Below are 20220 nucleotides of genomic sequence, written 5' to 3'. Positions count from 1 at the left end.
GTTGAGCCGTGAGTGGCTCATGTCAGCGCCATCATGTACTTTACACCCTGTTTTTAACGCACTTCCACCTCACTACGTTAATTTAAATTACTACTGTCGCTGAGTTGCTGCTTCACCTGACCGTGACCGGCGCTAGCAGTGCGTATCCCCTCTCGTAGTATCTTTGCTCGACTGCGATGACTTCCCGGTCGTTGTCTGTCGGAAGTCAGTCTGGTCTGCCAGTCAGTCGGAACGCGTCTGGAGCGCAGTCCGGACCTGCCAGTGGGGGAGTTGCAGTGCTGCACTGGTGCAGTCGGGCTGGAGCAGCAGTGAGCTCTGCTTCGACGTGGCTCGCCCGACCATTGCCGCCGCGCATCACTTGAGCCGGGCCACGGTCTTGGTGGATTGTCGGTCGGTCGTCCTACTGGACGGCGCGTTTTGGCTCGCCGATCGTTCACGAGTCGGCTGTGTGTGTGTGCATCGACTCCCGATTTGTCTTCGTGCGTGCTTAGTTACTGTTGGGTATCGTTCAGGTCTTCGTGCAAGTGTTGGTCAGGTTGTGTGTGTTGTTGGTGTGATTTCCACTGAAAACCTGTTTCTTAATGTTGTCGGTATTCTGAGCAGAGTCGGTCGGTTGTTGCGGACGAGGGAAGATAACTCCGCGCGGTGCAGTCGGCTGGGTCCGGTGCTGGTCCCTGCGCAGTGTCAGAGCGGGTGTGGAGCTGTCCGATCGCCACGAGCTTCGTGGTTCACCGACCCAGGACGGCAAAGTTGAGTAGTGGTTTCACGTATCCAAGCCACATCCATTCATATTCTGGTGATTCGTTTCGGTGGTTTGCTGTTGGGGAGGTTTTCCTGTGAGCAACACCGATTGTTTCTGCTGCTGAAATTTAGCCGCCATGCGGTTTAATTAAATAATTTGGTTGACTACAATTTGAGTGCACCAGTGGAACTTTCTGCCTTGTGACCGTTAGTGTTCTGGTTACCTGCCCTGGCCACTAACGTAATTTCAGACAGCGTTCTTTCCTCACCTGTTGTCGTTGTCCGACATGGTGTGTAATTTTGACAGCTAATACGTACTCCATTGTGGATTATCACGTTTGTAACATAGCCGGTTGGGGTTCTCATGTACTGATTGAAGGGAAGCAAGTCGTTGTGTCGGTCGGTCCGTGGCTGTCCCCTGGTACGGTTCCGACGGATCAAGTGTAGTTGGCCCCACCACCTGTATCACCTAAGTGAACGAGGGCCGACCGACCTCCGTGGAGGCTTCTGAGTGGCACCGGTGTTTAATTAACTGTTTTCACCTACTTAAACTCAAGGCTTAAGGTTATTTTCTTCTTTTTCTTAAAATTTTTTCAAAATTAATTCTTAAATTTATCTTTTAAGCTTAAACATTCTGGCCATCTGCCTTTAAATATGATAATATATTCTAAAATTTTGAAATTTAATTGCGGCCTTCAGCCATTTGTATTGCACCTTGCATATGTTTGTTGTATCTACTTTGCTGTGATGTTTTCTTAATTACACTACTGGCCATTAAAATTGCTACACCACGAAGATGACGTGCTATAGACGCGAAATTTAACCGTCAGGAAGAAGATGCTGTGATATGCAAATGATTAGCTTTTCAGAGCATTCACACAAGGTTGGCGCCGCTGGCGACGCCTACAACGTGCTGACATGAGGAAAGTTTCTAACCGATTTCTCATACACAAACAGAAGTTGACCGGCGTTGCCTGTCGAAACGTTGTTGTGATGCCTCGTGTAAGGAGGAGAAATGCGTACCTTCACGTTTCCGACTTTGATAAAGGTCGGATTGTAGCCTATCGCGATTGCGCTTTATCGTGTCGCGACATTGCTGCTCGCGATGGTCGAGATCCGCTGACTGTTAGCAGAATATGGAATCGGTGGGTTCAGCAGAGTAATACGGAACGCCATGCTGGATCCCAACGGTCTCGTATCACTAGCATTCGAGATGACAGGCATCTTATCCGCATGGCTGTATCGGATCGAGCAGCCACGTCTCGATCCCTGAGTCAACAGATGGGGACGTTTGCACGCCAACAACCACCTGCACGAACAGTTCGACGACGTTTGCAGCAGCACGGACTATCAGCTCGGAGACCATGGCTGCAGTTACCCTTGACGCTGCATCACAAACAGGAGCACCTGCGACGGTGTACTCGACGACGTACCTTGGTGCACGAATGGAAAACGTCGTTTTTTCGGATTAATCTAGGTTCTGTTTACAGCATCATGATGGTCGCATCGGTGTTTGGCGACATCGCGGTGAACGCACATTGGAAACGTGTGTTCGTCATCGCCATACTGGTGTATTATCCGGCGTGATGGTGTGGGGTGTCATTGGTTACACGTCTCGGTCACCTCTTGTTCGCATTAACGGCAATTTGGACAGTGGACCTTACATTTCAGATGTGCTGCGACCCGTTGCTCTACCCTTCATTCGATCCCTAAGAAACCCTACATTTCAGCAGGATAATGCACGGCCGCATGTTGCAGGTCATGTACGGGCCTTTCTGGATACAGAAAATGTTCGCCTGCTGCCCTGGCCAGCACATTCTCCAGATCTCTCACCAATTGAAAACGTCTGATCAATGGTGGCCGAGCAACTGGCTCCTCACAATACGCCAGTCACTACTCTTGATGAACTCTGGTATCGTGTTGAAGCTGCACGGGCAGCTGTACCTGTACACGCCATCCAAGCTCTGTTTGACTCAATGCCCAAGCGTATCAAGGCCGTTATTACGGCCAGAGGTGGTTGTTCTGGGTACTGATTTCTCAGGATCTATGCACCCAAATTGCGTGAAAATGTAATTACATGTCAGTTCTAGTATAATATATTTGTCCAATGAATACCCATTTATCATATGTATTTCTTCTAGGTGTAGCAATTTTAATGGCCAGTAGTGTATTTGATTACTTTTACAGGGTCATTAAGGTTGTTTATGAAGTAGTGACGTTATTTTGCTTTCTCACGTTTATGAGGTAAGAGTGCAGCTGTCAAATTATCGATATGTCTTTGAGGAAAGTTGATCTCTACTGATTGTAAACCTTAAGGCTGCCATTCGATCTGCTTATCTATGACCTGAGTAGAATTTCGTCGTGTTATATGCAGTTTTTTTGTTTAAAATATTACTTGGTTTTTTTTGTCGAAATCTTGTAGATGTCTATTTTCTCTGCATGTTCTTATACCTCTAAGATATTTACTAAACCTCGATACATTGGTACCTGTCTTGTTTACATGTTCTTTGTGACGAGGGACATTCTACTTGAAAGACAAGCTGCTACTCCAAGTGATGCCAGCAAAGCCATATGACGGAAGGGGCGCCAGCGGAGGAGGAATGACGCAAGCGCAGAGCGGCAAAGACGAGAGAGCAGTAGCAGAGCGGCGAGCCCGAGGTTATTAGAATTCAATTCACGATGGTACACTGGCGTGTGGCGACGACTCGGTCACCAACGCAAGTGCGTGCTGTTATGCGGTAGGGGACTATTGTGTCCGTCATCCACGAACCCCTACAGTCGGTGTATGCTGAAGAGGTCATGCCTCGTCAAGCGATTGGACGTTGATGTTGCGTGTTCAGAGACGGAAGGCAGTGTGTGGAGGCCGAAGGCCGAAGTGGGCGTCCCTCCACTCCCGGGACGTCACTTCCAAACCAGTGAAGGAGGGGCCCGGGCTGTGCGGCAATTCCCTGCATCGCAGGGCACCTAGTTTTACCACAGTAGTCTTTTCGAATTGATTGCACACTAAGACGAATGCCTCAATGTCAGTGGTAACTACACTCCTGGAAATGGAAAAAAGAACACATTGACACCGGTGTGTCAGACCCACCATACTTGCTCCGGACACTGCGAGAGGGCTGTACAAGCAATGATCACACGCACGGCACAGCGGACACACCAGGAACCGCGGTGTTGGCCGTCGAATGGCGCTAGCTGCGCAGCATTTGTGCACCGCCGCCGTCAGTGTCAGCCAGTTTGCCGTGGCATACGGAGCTCCATCGCAGTCTTTAACACTGGTAGCATGCCGCGACAGCGTGGACGTGAACCGTATGTGCAGTTGACGCACTTTGAGCGAGGGCGTATAGTGGGCATGCGGGAGGCCGGGTGGACGTACCGCCGAATTGCTCAACACGTGGGGCGTGAGGTCTCCACAGTACATCGATGTTGTCGCCAGTGGTCGGCGGAAGGTGCACGTGCCCGTCGACCTGGGACCGGACCGCAGCGACGCACGGATGCACGCCAAGACCGTAGGATCCTACGCAGTGCCGTAGGGGACCGCACCGCCACTTCCCAGCAAATTAAGGACACTGTTGCTCCTGGGGTATCGGCGAGGACCATTCGCAACCGTCTCCATGAAGCTGGGCTGCGGTCCCGCACACCGTTAGGCCGTCTTCCGCTCACGCCCCAACATCGTGCAGCCCGCCTCCAGTGGTGTCGCGACAGGCGTGAATGGAGGGACGAATGGAGACGTGTCGTCTTCAGCGATGAGAGTCGCTTCTGCCTTGGTGCCAATGATGGTCGTATGCGTGTTTGGCGCCGTGCAGGTGAGCGCCACAATCAGGACTGCATACGACCGAGGCACACAGGGCCAACACCCGGCATCATGGTGTGGGGAGCGATCTCCTACACTGGCCGTACATCACTGGTGATCGTCGAGGGGACACTGAATAGTGCACGGTACATCCAAACCGTCATCGAACCCATCGTTCTACCATTCCTAGACCGCCAAGGGAACTTGCTGTTCCAACAGGACAATGCACGTCCGCTTGTATCCCGTGCCACCCAACGTGCTCTAGAAGGTGTAAGTCAACTACCCTGGCCAGCAAGATCTCCGGATCTGTCCCCCATTGAGCATGTTTGGGACTGGATGAAGCGTCGTCTCACGCGGTCTGCACGTCCAGCACGAACGCTGGTCCAACTGAGGCGCCAGGTGGAAATGGCATGGCAAGCCGTTCCACAGGACTACATCCAGCATCTCTACGATCGTCTCCATGGGAGAATAGCAGCCTGCATTGCTGCGAAAGGTGGATATACACTGTACTAGTGCCGACATTGTGCATGCTCTGTTGCCTGTGTCTATGTGCCTGTGGTTCTGTCAGTGTGATCATGTGATGTATCTGACCCCAGGAATGTGTCAATAAAGTTTCCCCTTCCTGGGACAATGAATTCACGGTGTTCTTATTTCAATTTCCAGGAGTGTATGTCGAAAAACAGTGCAAGGTGTGTAGTTCATGATGTCACGGTGTATTTCTTTAGGCAATAAAGTTTCCTCGCGGAAAGGAATGCCCAGACTTACTTTCAGAAAGTCCCTCGTACCTTGTGCTAAGTCTAGGTCCTGTTTGTCCAAACACCTTGTGCGGCAGTGACCGCCAGCAGCTGGGGCCAGGCTGGGCCCGCCAGCACTCACCTCCGTCCAGCCGGCGGCGTCGCCTCCCAGCTGCCACGCCTCCACCCGGTAGGCCAGCACGGGCACGCCGCCGCGCGCCCCGCACTTGGGCCACGACAGCGTCAGCCAGTTGCGGCCCTGGTCGGACACCACCGGCTCCGCCGAGATCGCCACCGGCACATCTGCAAAACACAAGCCCAGCACTCAGCAAACACGCTGGTCACACTGCTGACACGAGGGCTGGGATACACACAATTAGAGAATGAAATTTTCACTCTGCAGCGGCCGACCAGAGTGGCCGAGCGGTTCTAGGCGCTCCAGTCTGGAACCGCTTGACCACTACGGTCGCAGGTTCGAATCCTGCCTCGGGAATAGATGTGTCTGATGTCCTTAGGGTAGTTAGGTTTAAGTAGTTCTACGTTCTAGGAGACTGATGACCACAGCAGTTAAGTCCCATAGTGCTCAGAGCCATTTGAACCATTTCACTCTGCAACGGAGTATGCGCTGATTTCAAACTTCCTGGCAGGTTAAAACTGTGTGTCGGGCCGAGACGCTAAAGGCAAAGGTCCCGAGTTCGAGTCGCCCGGCACACAGTTGTAATCTGCCAGAAAGTTTCACACAGCTCACACCAATATTCAAGAAAGGTAGTAGGAGTAATCCACTAAATTACAGGCCCATATCGTTAACGTCGATACGCAGCAGGATTTTGGAGCATATATTGTGTTCGAAAATTATGAATTATCTCTAAGAAAACGGTATACTGACACACAGTCAACGCGGATTTAGGAAACATCGTTCTTGTGAAAGACGACTACCTCTTTACTCCATGAAGCGTTGAGTACTATTGACAAGGGACTTAAAACTGATTCCGTATTTCTGGATGCCCGGAAGGCTTTTGGCACTGTACCACACAAGCTGTTTCTTAGTGAAATTGCGTGCTTATGGAATATCGTCTCAATTATGTGACTGGATTCGTGATTTCCTATCAGAGACGTCACATTTCGTAGTAACTGACGAAAAGTCATCGAGTAAAAGCGAAGTAATTTATGGCATTCCCCAAGCTAGTGTTGTAGGCCCTTTGCTGTTCCTTATCTATATAGACGATTTGGGAGACAATCTGAGCAGCCATCTTAGGTTGTTTCCAGATGACACTGTCGTTTATGGACTAGTTAAGTCACCAGAAGATCAAAACATGTTGCAAAACAATTTAGAAAAGAAAATTGGCAATTGACCCTAAATAACGAAAAGTGTGAGGTCATCCATATGAGTGCTAAAAGGACTCCGTTAAATTTCTGTTACACGATAACTCAGTCAAATCTAAAGGCCGTAAATTCAACTAAATACCTAGGAATTACAATTACGAACAACTTAAATTGGAAGGCAAACGTAGAAAATGATGTGGGAAAGGTTAACTTAAGACTGCGTTTCATTGGCAGCACATTTGGAAAATGTAACAGACCTACTAAGGAGGCTGACTACACTACGCTTGTGCGTCCTCTCTTAGAATACTGATGCGCGGTGTGCGATACTTACTAGATTGGATTGATGGAGTACATCGAAAAAGTTGAAACAAGGGCAGCACGTTTTGTATTATGGCAAAATAGGGGAGAGAGTATCACTGAAATGATGCAGGATTTTGGATACACATCATTAAAAACAAAGGCGGTTTTCGTTACGGAGCAATCTTCTCACGAAATTTCAATCACCAAATTTATCCTCCGAATAAGAAAATATTTCTTTGACGCCGATCTACGTAGGAGTAACGATAGGCATAATAAAGTAAGGGAAATCAGAACTCGTACGGGAAGATATAGGTGTTCGTTCTTTCTGCCCGCTATACGAGCTTGGAATAATGGAGAATTGTGGACGTGGTTCGATGAACCCTCTGCCAGGCACTTAAATGTAATTTGCAGAGTATACATGTGGATGTAGATGTAGATGCAGATATCAGGGCCCACTCCGCTGCAGACTGAAAATTTCGTTCTGGTAACATCCCCCAGGCTGGGGCTAAGCCATGTCTCCGCGATATCCTTTCTTCCATGAGTGCTAGTCTTGAAAGGTTCGCAGGACGGCATCTGTGAAGTCTGGAAGGTAGGAAACGAGGTACTGGTGGAAGTAAGTGTAAGCAGGGGTTGTTAGTCGTCCTTGGATAGCTCAGTCGGTAGAGCACTTGCCCACGAAAGGCAAAGTTCCCGAGTTCGAGTCTCGGCCCAGCACACAGTTTTAATCTGCCAGGAAGTTTCACAGCATTACAGTTTAAGCAGTAGACCATCCTCAGCACGATACTCTGGAAACTGACATAAATAACTAACATCTAACAAAACCAGGTAACAAAACCGGGGCCGCACGGGATAGCTGCGCGGTCTAGGGCTCGCAGTCCACCCCCCCCCCCCCCCCCTCCTCCGGCATGGGTGTGTGTGTTGTACTAGCGTGCGTAAGTTAGTTTATGTTAGATTGAGAGTGTGTAAGCAGCTTAGACAGCGATGATCTCAGCAGTGTGGTCCCGTAAGACGCTACCACAAATTTCCAAATATAACAAAACCGGCTTAAGCTCATAGCAACTGTTCAAGGAGATGACTGTCGGTTTCAGTGCAAGCATTACCACAGTGCGTAACATTCTGACGCACTGTTTCAAATACCCATGTTACTTATTGTAACTGAGATAGTCAGCTATGGCCCTACCAGTCAGTTCCTTTTCATTAAAGAAGCATCTGCCTGTCTACATGGATAATCTGCAAATCACAAGTAAGTGCTTGGCAGAGGGTTAGAGGGTTCATCGAACTCCGTGCACAATAAATCTCCATTATTCCAGTCTCGAAAAGCGCGCCGAAAGAACGAACACCTATATCTTCCCGTGTGAGCTCTGATTTCGCTTATTTTGTTATGATGATCGTTTCTCCCTATGTAGGTCAGCGTCAACAAAATACTTTCGCATTCAGAGGAGAAAGTTGGTGATTGAAATTTCGTGAGAAGATTCTGCCGCAACGAAGAACGCCTTTGTTTTAGTCTTGCCCACCTCAAATCTTGTAGAATGTCCGTGACACTCTCTCCCCTATTTCGGGATGGTACAAAACGAGCTACTCTTCTTTGTTTTCGATATTTTTAATCCTATCTCGTAAGGATCCCAGACCGCGAAGTGGTACTCCAGAAGAGGACTGACAATCGTAGTGTAGGCAGTCTCTTTAGAAGATCGGTTGCATCTTCTAAGCGTTCTGCCAATAAAACGCAGTCTTTGGTTAGCCTTCCCCACAAGATTTTCTGTGTGTTCTTTCCAATTTAAATTGTTCGTAACTGTAATTCCCAGGTGTTTGGCTGAATTTAAGGCCTTTAAATTTGACTGATCTCTCGTGTACCGAAGTTTAACGGATTCTCCCTAGCAGTCATGTGGATGATCTCACACTTTTCATTATTTAGCTATAATTGCCAGTTTTTGCACCATACAGATATCTTATCTAAATCGTTTTACAATTTCTTTTGATCTAGTCGACAAACGACAGCGTCATCGGCAAACAACCTAAGATGGGTGCTCAGATTGTCTCCCAAATGCCCGCCGTGGTGGCCGAGCGGTTCTAGTTAAGTTTAAGTAGTTCTAAGTCTAGGAGACTGATGACCCCAGATGTTAAGTCCCATAGTGCTTAGATCCATTTGAACAATTTTTTAAGATACAGCGATGGCGACGGCCTTCATACGGGACCAGAATCTAACGATGAGGATACGTGTTGCTCAGTTGTTCCCGGAGATCAGTATCGAAATCGGATGGTACACGATCGTTTTTTTGAGACGACATAATATGTGCTACAGACTCCAACAACAGTGGCAGTACAACTCCAATGAATGCCACGTTAACTTTCAGTAGTGGAACAGGTTGGCAATCAAGAAGGACCTACTCGTATTACGTGATTTTGTACATTTACAGCCCAAAATTTGATACAGAAAAGTGATCGATGATTTGATACGAGCGTGGAGTAGGGCTTCAATTCGTGTATGTGTATTGCGGCAGCTGAAAACACCATTGAGACGGAAGAGGCCTGATTATTAAATGATGAGGCGGGTCAAAGTGTCACGCCAGTTGGCGTACGCTTTTATCTCACAAAAAAACGAAATTGATGTCTATAAGCTGTGGAAGGGAAGCAGCGGTTGGGAAGGGAGTAAGACAGGGTTGTAGCCTCTCCCCGATGTTATTCAATCTGTATATTGAGCAAGCAGTAAAGGAAACAAAAGAAAAATTCGGAGTAGGTATTAAAATCCATGGAGAAGAAATAAAAACTTTGAGGTTCGCCGATGACATTGTAATTCTGTCAGAGAAAGCAAAGGACTTGGAAGAGCAGTTGAATGGAATGGATGGTGTCTTGAAGGGAGGATATAAGATGAACATCAACAAAAGCAAAACTAGGATAATGGAATGTAGTCGAATTAAGTCGGGTGATGTTGAGGGTATTAGATTAGGAAATGAGACACTTAAAGTAGTAAAGGAGTTTTGCTATTTGGGGAGCAAAGTAACTGATGATGGTCGAAGTAGAGCGGATATAAAATGTAGACTGGCAATGGCAAGGAAATCGTTTCTGAAGAAGAGAAATTTGTTAACATCGAGTATAGATTTAAGTGTCAGGAAGTCGTTTCTGAAAGTATTTGTATGGAGTGTAGCCATGTATGGAAGTGAAACATGGACGATAACTAGTTTGGACAAGAAGAGAATAGAAGCTTTCGAAATGTGGTGCTACAGAAGGATGCTGAAGATTAGATGGGTAGATCACATAACTAATGAGGAGGTACTGAATAGGATTGGGGAGAAGAGGAGTTTGTGGCACAACTTGACCAGAAGAAGGGATCGGTTGGTAGGACATGTTAGGAGGCATCAAGGGATCACCAATTTAGTATTGGAGGGCATCGTGGAGGGTAAAAATCGTAGGGGGAGACCAAGAGATGAATACACTAAGCAGATTCAGAAGGATGTAGGTTGCAGTAGGTACTGGGAGATGAAGAAGCTTGCAGAGGATAGAGTAGCATGGAGAGCTGCATCAAACCAGTCTCAGGACTGAAGACCACAACAACAACAACAACAAGCTGTGGAACAGTCACAGAAGATCTGTTCGTGGTCCGACTGACAAAATGAAACGTCTCCGGCATAACTGCACTAACTGCCAGTGGATAAACTATCCACGTGTCCTACTGATCCATTTCAGGATGAGTGCTCGGCGTGGGGTTCCCTACGTGCAAGCTTGTCCAGTAGCTCACACTGACTCCCATTGAGACCTGACACACTGTAGAGACGTACGTCTACCGCATATCGTGGCTGCGACCAACGGCACATGGAAAAATAGAACGTGATATTCTGGACACCATGTGGTGTGAAATAACTACGAACACGCTACTGTACGACAATCATTACGCAGGCGACAGCATGTATATCTTACTAATACGTATGTTCCAAAACACCGCGCATAAAAACGGGATCTTTCCGGGTCTCATAACACGGGTTCTGTTGGTGATACAAAGATAAAGTGTTTTGGATAGCCTTGGGCTAGGGACCATTTGTCTGCACAGCACAAGGATCGTCGTAGCGTCACCACCCTACAATACATGGTCAAAGTATGAATACTACACACTTCCTCCTGCTTCAGTAGATGGAGCAAATCGATTGGTTCTTTTTGCATTTGATGAGGTCTACGGTGGGTCTTAAGGGGCTTACTGAGGCACCGTTAGTTCTTGGCCTATTCATTAGAAAACCACGAAAAGGATTTCTTTTACATTTTTTCGTACCAAATCCGAGTTGCGGATTTCAAGATGGCTATGTACAGCAAACGGCTGAAATTTTTATCGTGTACTCCTAAGATCCAAATCTTGAACGACCTTCAAATTAGGAACTTGTTGTACTGAAGCAGATGCAAAACTTCTATGCATGTAAATACTGTCCGACGTGTAAAATTAGTTTTGCGTTATTTAAAACAAGTAAATTGTCATAATTTTACTGACCGATAAAGTTCTTCTTATATGAGAGACATGCTCTGTTATGGCAGTGCAAAGAAGATAGTCAGTAGGAAAATAATCCTATCGGAACATAAGAAACGCGAATTAGCTCCTGTTTAAAACTGTGACTGAAAAGTTTTATACCAGCTGCCTGCCTCTTTCTGCCGTCCGCAGCACCTTTAAAATTTTAGCACGCGAAGATATTCGCGAACGTTAATGCTGAGAGAGTAGGAGACAGTGGCAGTAGGAAGGAGACGAAAAAGTAATAAAGAGACGAAAAAGTAATATATACTGGACGATAGTAGACAGTGGTTGCGGTATAGAAAGAGGGAAGGACACAGTGGTAGTGTGAGAGGAAGAGAGGGACACACTGGCAGTGGAATATGGTTGACAGTGACAACAGTGCTTACAAAAGAGTGAAGCCGACAGTGCCAGTAGGAGAGGAACAATGAGAAGTGGGTGAGAGCCAGTGATAATGAGAGACAGTCTATGGTAATAACTACGTGTAAGAGAGAGATAAAGACAGCGAGAAGAGATAACAGCAGTGGGAAGGAATGAATAAGATAGTAGAAGTAAGAGGGAAATCAGTGACAATGAGAGGAGGCAGTAGATGTAGGACAGGGTGAAGGGGACTGTGGCTGTGAGACGGGAGACAGAAGGGGACTGATGACCTCGGATGTTAAGTCCCATAGTGCTTAGAGCCATTTGAACGGGAGACAGAGACAGTTAGAGAGACACAAATAGGTAACGACAGGGAGCTGGGTCGAATGAGTGAGCGAGAAAGGACAAGTGAGAGTAGATGGGTACAGCGATGTACTAGTGAGTACGAGCGAGTTGCTGTTAGGGGTGGGGTTGTTTGCGGGAAGAGAGCAAACAGCGAGGTCATCGGTCACATCGGATTATGGAAGGACGGGGAAGGACGTCGGCCGTGCCCTTTCAAAAGAACCATTTGCGATATAGGGAAACCACGGAAGACCTAAATCAGGATGGTCGGACGCGGGATTGAACCGTCGTCCTCCCGAATGCGAGTCCATTGTGCTGACCACTGCGCCACTGTTAGGGGAGCTTTTGGGAGTGAGAGGTGAGTTGAAAGCTAAAATTTTTAATGGTGCTGAGGAAAGTAGAATGTGGTAGATGGTACCTCACTTTTCAGTCAGAGTCTTTTAAGCAGGAGTATATTCGCCTTTTTTCCTATAGGAGCATTTTTTCGCTGGATACTACATATCTGAAGCTTTGATGTGATTTGGTATCATAACCAGTTGAGGCATGCAAAAGAGTGCTCACAGTGTTGCTGTGCTGCACTGAGACAATCGCGAAGGACATCCATGTTTTCCACGCTACAGTATGGTCCTGGCTTCATTTTCATCTATGACGACCTCAGCCCTCATAGAAATGCTCTCGTTGCTGAAACACTGGAGGACCTGTACGTTCGCCTAACCGGAATTCCCTTACGTTTCGGCAGACAAAATGCGCAGTATTTGCAAATCACATTGGGCATAGATTGTATCTAACACCAATAGAATCTCTAGAAAGAACCAAAAACATTGCCCTAAACTGGTACCTCCCTTCTAGATTGCAATTTCTATTACAGGTACTCCTTACTGCTGCACTGGCTTGCGTAGAGTGGCGACAGTTCTTCGCCTCGATGAATACTCTTACAGCTTTGATTATGCAGTGTGAACTAGAGCTCCACCAACGAAATTTCGGAGGCTGTTCAGCAATTATTCCTCTGTAGTTTTGCATAAGGAGCCCGTGCTCTCCGGTGGGGCATTTCATTTCATTTGATTTCATCCCCCTTTAAACCACATCATAGTAGTTTTGCATCTGTATATAGGCTCCCAGGAAAAATCGGATTCTTTCGTGTTACTACGTCTAGGTGACTGCGTATTATAGACTTTTCCATTGTTATGAAAGTATTTTCACAGAATAAGGGATAATCATGGTAACAAAGCCGAATATAGTACGAGTATAATTACATTATGGCTCTGTAAAGAGTCACCTGACACCAGAGGTCTCTTATACCCAAATACTTCAAAAATGTCCCTGAGCAACCTCAAAACTTTTGTTGGTGGAATTCGGGCTCGCCTTTTATTGTATTGTGCTGTTTCTGCTGACGGTGAGACATTCCATTTCTATAATCAAAATGTAGATAATTTTTATCCTTAGTTTATATAGTCAATTTATATCCTATATCTTCATATGAATATCAATAAACATTATCTTTCCCTTGTTGTTGTGCCCTTCAGTCCAAGACGGGTTTGGTGCGGCTACCGACATTAATCAATGTTACGAAAGTTTAATCTTATCTGCGTCACCACTTCAATTTTACTCTATTTTAACATGCTTACTGTAGTCAGGTTTTGACTTCCCTCTATAATGTTTACACATCACTCCGTTACCACAATGACCGTTCCTTGAGGACTCAGGATATGTTCTCTCAATCCAGTCCTTCTTTTAGTCAAGTTGTATAGTAAAATTTTTCTCTCTCCAGTTCTGTTCAGTACATGTTCATTAGTTATTTGACCTTGTCATATAACCCTTAGCATTCTTCTGTAGCGCCACAGTACACAATGAACCGCTCCCTTCTTACCTAAACTGTTTATCTTCCACCGCTCACTTCCATACCAGTCTACATTTCAAACACATTCAGAAAGACTTTCTGACACAAAAATATCCATTCCATGCTAAAATCTCCCTTATTGAGAAACACTATTTCGTTATTGCCACTGCGCAATTTATAGCGTCTCTACATCGGCTGTCGTCAGTTCTTTTGCACCCCAGATTGAAAAACTCAGCTACAAATGGCTCTGAGCACTATGGGACTCAACATCTTAGGTCATAAGTCCCCTAGAACTTAGAATTACTTAAACCTAACTAACCAAAGGACATCACACACACCCATGCCCGAGGCAGGATTCGAACCTGTGACCGTAGCAGTCCCGCGGTTCCGGACTGCAGCGCCAGAACCGCACGGCCACCGCGGCCGGCAACTCAGCTACAACCTCAAGTATCTCATTTCCTCATCTAGTTCCCTCAGCATTCCCTGATTTAATTAGTCTACATTCTGTTATCCTTGTTTTGCTTTTCTTGATACTCATCTTACAAACTGTTTTGAAGACAATATCCATTGCGTTCAACTGATATTCCAAATCCTTTTCCGTCTTCCACAGAATTACTTTGTCATACGAAAATCATAAAATTTTATTTCTTGTTCCTGAACATTAATTCCTTTTCCAAATTTCTTCTCAGGTTCCTTCACAGTTCGCTCAATGAACAAATTGAATAACACAGAGATAGGCTACAACTCTGTCTCACTCCCTTCTCAACTACGGCTTCCTTTTGACGCCCTCTGACGGTTATCTACAGTCCAGCTTCTGTGCAAGTTGTAGACAACCCCCTTCTGTACGATTTTATCACCACTACCTTCAGATTTTCGAAGTCTGTGTTTTTCTCAACATTGTGAAAAGCTATCTAGAACTCTACAAATGATATAAACGTATATTTACCTTTCTTCAACGTGTTTTCTAACGTACGTTGTGTGGTCCGTAATGCTCCCCGCCTTTCTACATTTCTTCGGAACTCACACTGATCTTCCCCAATATCGCTTTCTAATAGCCTGACCATTCTTCTGTCTATAATTTATGTCAGTGTTTTGCTTTTATGAGTAATTAAATTAACATTCACACATGGTAATACCTGCCTTCTGTGGAACTGGAATTATTTAATTCTTGAAGTTTGAGCCTAATTAGCCTGTCACACATACCTTGTATACCAGGTAGAACAGTTTGGTCGCAGTATTTTCTGCAAACGATCTCAAAATTATCAAGTAATGCCCTCTAATCCAGGTGCCCTGTAACGACTTAGATCTTCGAGTGCTCTGTCAAGTTCTTCGTAGTATTATACATCCTACCTCATCTTTATCAAATTCCTCTTCTCTTTCAATATTATTGCCATCAAATCATGAAATTTCCTTCCTTTAAATAGTACTTTTAGATATTTCTACCCTCCTTTACCCTTCTCTTCTTCTCTTTCAGGTCCCTTGGAATCTAAGTTGTCTACATTCATACTGCTGTTTTTCTTTCCTCCAATGGTTTACTTTCCTACACGCGGCATCAGTCTTTCCCGTAGTCACGCATACTCTACAGCTTCGGATTTCTCGTCTAGCCATTGCTGCTTTGTCATTTTGCATTTTCTGTTTATCTTTTTCTGATTTTTTGCTACCATTTATCAAACAACGTACCCCGGGTATTTCTCTAGGAAGCATAACAGAATCCACGTGTATACGGATTTTGGAATTGATGTGTCAGGCTTGCTGAGCAGAGTACTCGGATTGCTAACTGACTGGGGTGTGGAATAAAGAACGATATCCTGCATGAGTTATGCAAACAAATCCGTGGATGAAGTATAAAAGATTCGTAAATGGTAATTTACTTTTAGGTCACATGCACTATGTGATCAAAAGTATCCGGACACACCCCAAAAACATGCCTTTTTCATATCAGGTGCATTGTGCTGCCACCTACTGCCAGGTGCTCCATATCAGCGACCTCAGTAGTCATTAGACATCGTGTGAGAGCAGAACGTGACGCTCTGCGTAACTCACGGACTTCGAACGTGGTCAGCTGATTGGTGTCACTTATGCCATACGTATGTACGCGAAATTTCCACACTCCTAAACATCCCTAGGTCCACTGTTTCCGGTGTGATAGTGAAGCGGAAACGTGAAGGGACACGTGGAGCACAAAAGCGTATAGGCTGACCTCGTCTATTGACTGGCAGAGACCGCCGACAGTTGAAGGGGGTCGTAGTATGTAATAGGCAGGCATCTACACTCCTGGAAATGGAAAAAAGAACACATTGACACCGTTGTGTCAGACCCACCATACTTGCTCCGGACACTGCGAGAGGGCTGTACAAGCAATGATCACACGCACGGCACAGCGGACACACTAGGAACCGCGGTGTTGGCCGTCGAATGGCGCTAGCTGCGCAGCATTTGTGCACCGCCGCCGTCAGTGTCAGCCAGTTTGCCGTGGCATACGGAGCTCCATCGCAGTCTTTAACACTGGTAGCATGCCGCGACAGCGTGGACGTGAACCGTATTTGCAGTTGACGGACTTTGAGCGAGGGCGTATAGTGGGCATGCGGGAGGCCGGGTGGACGTACCGCCGAATTGCTCAACACGTGGGGCTTGAGGTCTCCACAGTACATCGATGTTGTCGCCAGTGGTCGGCGGAAGGTGCACGTGCCCGTCGACCTGGGACCGGACCGCAGCGACGCACGGATGCACGCCAAGACCGTAGGATCCTACGCAGTGCCGTAGGGGACCGCACCGCCACTTCCCAGCAAATTAGGGACACTGTTGCTCCTGGGGTATCGGCGAGGACCATTCGCAACCGTCTCCATGAAGCTGGGCTACCGTCCCGCACGCCGTTAGGCCGTCTTCCGCTCACGCCCCAACATCGTGCAGCCCGCCTCCAGTGGTGTCGCGACAGGCGTGAATGGAGGGACGAATGGAGACGTGTCGTCTTCAGCGATGAGAGTCGCTTCTGCCTTGGTGCCAATGATGGTCGTATGCGTGTTTGGCGCCGTGCAGGTGAGCGCCACAATCAGGGCTGCATACGACCGAGGCACACAGGGCCAACACCTGGCATCATGGTGTGGGGAGCGATCTCCTACACTGGCCGTACACCACTGGTGATCGTCGAGGGGACACTGAATAGTGCACGGTACATCCAAACCGTCATCGAACCCATCGTTCTACCATTCCTAGACCGGCAAGGGAACTTGCTGTTCCAACAGGACAATGCACGTCCGCATGTATCCCGTGCCACCCAACGTGCTCTACAAGGTGTAAGTCAACTACCCTGGCCAGCAAGATCTCCGGATCTGTCCCCCATTGAGCATGTTTGGGACTGGATCAAGCGTCGTCTCACGCGGTCTGCACGTTCAGCACAAACGCTGGTCCAACTGAGGCGCCAGGTGGAAATGGCATGGCAAGCCGTTCCACAGGACTACATCCAGCATCTCTACGATCGTCTCCATGGGAGAATAGCAGCCTGCATTGCTGCGAAAGGTGGATATACACTGTACTAGTGCCGACATTGTGCATGCTCTGTTGCCTGTGTCTATGTGCCTGTGGTTCTGTCAGTGTGATCATGTGATGTATCTGACCCCAAGAATGTGTGAATAAAGTTTCCCCTTCCTGGGACAATGAATTCACGGTGTTCTTATTTCAATTTCCAGGAGTGTATCCAGACCATCACAGAGGAATTCCAAACTGTATCAGGATCCACTGCAAGTACTACGACAGTTATGCGGGAGGTGAGAAAACTTGGATTTCATTGTGGAGCGGCTGCTCATAAGCCACACATCACGCCGGTAAACGCCAAACGACGCCTCGCTTGGTGTAAGGAGCCTAAACATTGAACGATTGAACAGTGGAAAAACGTTGTGTGGAGTGACGAATCACGGTACACAATGTGGCGATCCGATGGCAGGGTGTGGGAATGGCGAATGCCCGGTGAACATCTGCCAGCGTGTGTAGTGCCAACAGTAAAATTCGGAGCTGGTGGTGTTATGGCGTGATCGTGTTTTTCATGGAGGGGGCTTGCACCACTTGTTGTTTTGCATGGCACTAACACAGCACAAGCCTACGTTGATGTTATAAGCACCTTCTTGCTTCCCACTGTTGAAGAGCAATTCGAGGATGGCGACTACATCTTTCAACACAATCCAGCAGCTGTTCATAATGCACGGGCTGTGGCGGAGTGGTTACACGACAATAACATCCCTGTAATAGACTGGCCTGCACAGAGTCCTGACCTGAATCCTGTAGAATACCTCTGGGATGTTTTGGAACGCCGACTTCGTGCCAGGCCTCACCGACTGACATCGACACCTCTCCTCTGTGCAGCGCTCCGTGAAGAAAGGGCTGCCATTCCCCAAGAAACCTTCCAGAACCTGATTGAACGTATGCTTGCGAGAGTGGAAGCTGTCATCAAGGCTGAGGGTGATTCAACACCATATTGAATTCCAGCATTACCAATGGAGGGCGCCACGAACTTGTAAGTCATTTTCAGCCAGGTGTCCGGATACTTTTAATCACATAGTGTAAATGTGACATAATGAGCATGATCAGGAGAGTTAATCACTGAATTTTGACGCTTCAACTATTTGCTTAACATTATGTACGTCCTAATTAGTCTCTAAAAGTGCCACATCTTAGGGTGGCTGACTGACTGGCTTCCGTCCTTCAGTGAAATTATTCTGGAGAGTGTAATGCCGAGCAGAAGAGTTTGAGCACAAACGGACCTTTCCACGGTATCGGATGTTCTTCGATTCTAAGCTTCTTGTCAGATTAGAAGTGTGTGTTCCAGAAGGGAGCTCGAACTGTACCCTTGTCTTTCAGACGTAACGATCTCACTGGCTGAGCTATCCAGGCCAGTCGTCACTGCTTCCAGCCGCTGGCAGCTCTCTTTAGTTTCCAAATTCCACGGAGGAACTGCGGCGTATCTCACTGGACTAGAGCTCTTGGGAGAAAGCCTTTCGCGAAGAAAATCGCTTCACCACGCGCAAGGTTTCTTTCCAGACTTCTGGAATTTCCAGTTCAGTTTGGTGATGTGGTGACGAAATCGTTTGTTGTGGTTGTTCAGAATGTTCCTCAAGACACTCGCGACAGCGTTCAGCTCGTTGACATAAAAAACTGTACCGTAAGCCCGTGGAGATGTGAAAATGACGAGCTTGAAGATGAATCAGCGAATTTAGGGCAATGAGTGTTTTGATTCCGCTACGAGTCCCTAAGAATAATACGAAATAAGGCCCAAATCATACTACGTATCGTCTACATCTTCGACGCTATTTTGGCGACAACTGGGTTCCACGTCACCTTCAGATCTACTCCACACTAGAACACCACCGTCATACGGTATCAACTGCAGCCGTTATTCACCGTCATTCAGTGGTCCTTCCTATTTTTAATCCAGTCGCCTAAGGTCCGCTGCAGACGATTTTAAATGTAAGAGTGTCATCACCTTCAAAACAACACATGAACTTCTATACTACCACAACCGTTTAACATGTTGTATCTAGATAATCATCCGGAGTAATTTAAGATGAAACGGTCACATAAATACACAGAAGGCAGATACTAGGTTCTGTGCAACATTTTCACCGATTCAGTTTTTATGTTCCTGGCCAAATTCAAAGAGAGAAGTGAACTGTTTGGACCACTTTAAACAACAATCCATTCTTTTCCGTTTGCTGATTTAATGTCGCGCGTAAGGCGTGGCTCCATGATTGTATGCCAGAAACGAAACAGCGACGAAAGCAAAGGGCAGGACCTGGTGGCACTGTACCGAGATAGTCCAAGTGGATTTCATCGGCCAGAAAAGATTGTCAGTATCTTCTGCGATGCCAAAGATGTTTTCTCTGAGTATCTACAGGGACTGGATAAAAATATGGAAACACCAAAACTGCAACACATTGTTGTTGTGGTCTTCAGTCCTGAGACTGGTTTGATGCAAATCTCCGTGCTACTCTATCTGTGCAAGCTTCTTCATCTCTAAGTACCTAATGCAACCTACATCCTTCTGAATCTGTTCAGTGAATTCATCTCTTGGTCTCACTCTACGATTTTTTTCCCTCCACGTTGACCTACAATACTAAATTGGTAATCCCTTGATGCCTCAGAATATGTCCTACCAACCGATCCCTTCTTCTGGTCAAGTTGTGCCACAAATTTCTCTTCTTCCCAATTCTGTTCAATACCTCCTCATTAATTACGTGGTCTACCCATCTATAGCATTCTTCTGTAGCACCACATTTCGAGAGCTTCTATTCTCTTCTTGGCTACGCTCCATACAAAT

At 46.8% G+C, this 20220-nt stretch overlaps 1 protein-coding gene across 1 annotated transcript in view; it reads right to left on the bottom strand.

Annotated features, from left to right (window-relative positions):
• LOC126260759 (uncharacterized) overlaps window positions 1–20220 on the bottom strand; it is a 1547391-nt gene that overhangs the window by 887219 nt on the left and 639952 nt on the right. The window contains exon 33 of the mRNA XM_049958097.1: window positions 5408–5568. Within this exon, the coding sequence (XP_049814054.1) occupies window positions 5408–5568 (161 nt within the window). The remainder of the gene's footprint in view (window positions 1–5407; window positions 5569–20220) is intronic.

Source organism: Schistocerca nitens, chromosome 5 (assembly GCF_023898315.1).
Source record: "Schistocerca nitens isolate TAMUIC-IGC-003100 chromosome 5, iqSchNite1.1, whole genome shotgun sequence".
Lineage (NCBI taxonomy): Eukaryota > Metazoa > Arthropoda > Insecta > Orthoptera > Acrididae > Schistocerca > Schistocerca nitens.
The sequence above is the reverse complement of the archived record's forward strand: the minus strand, read 5'-3'. Positions and strand labels throughout refer to the sequence as shown.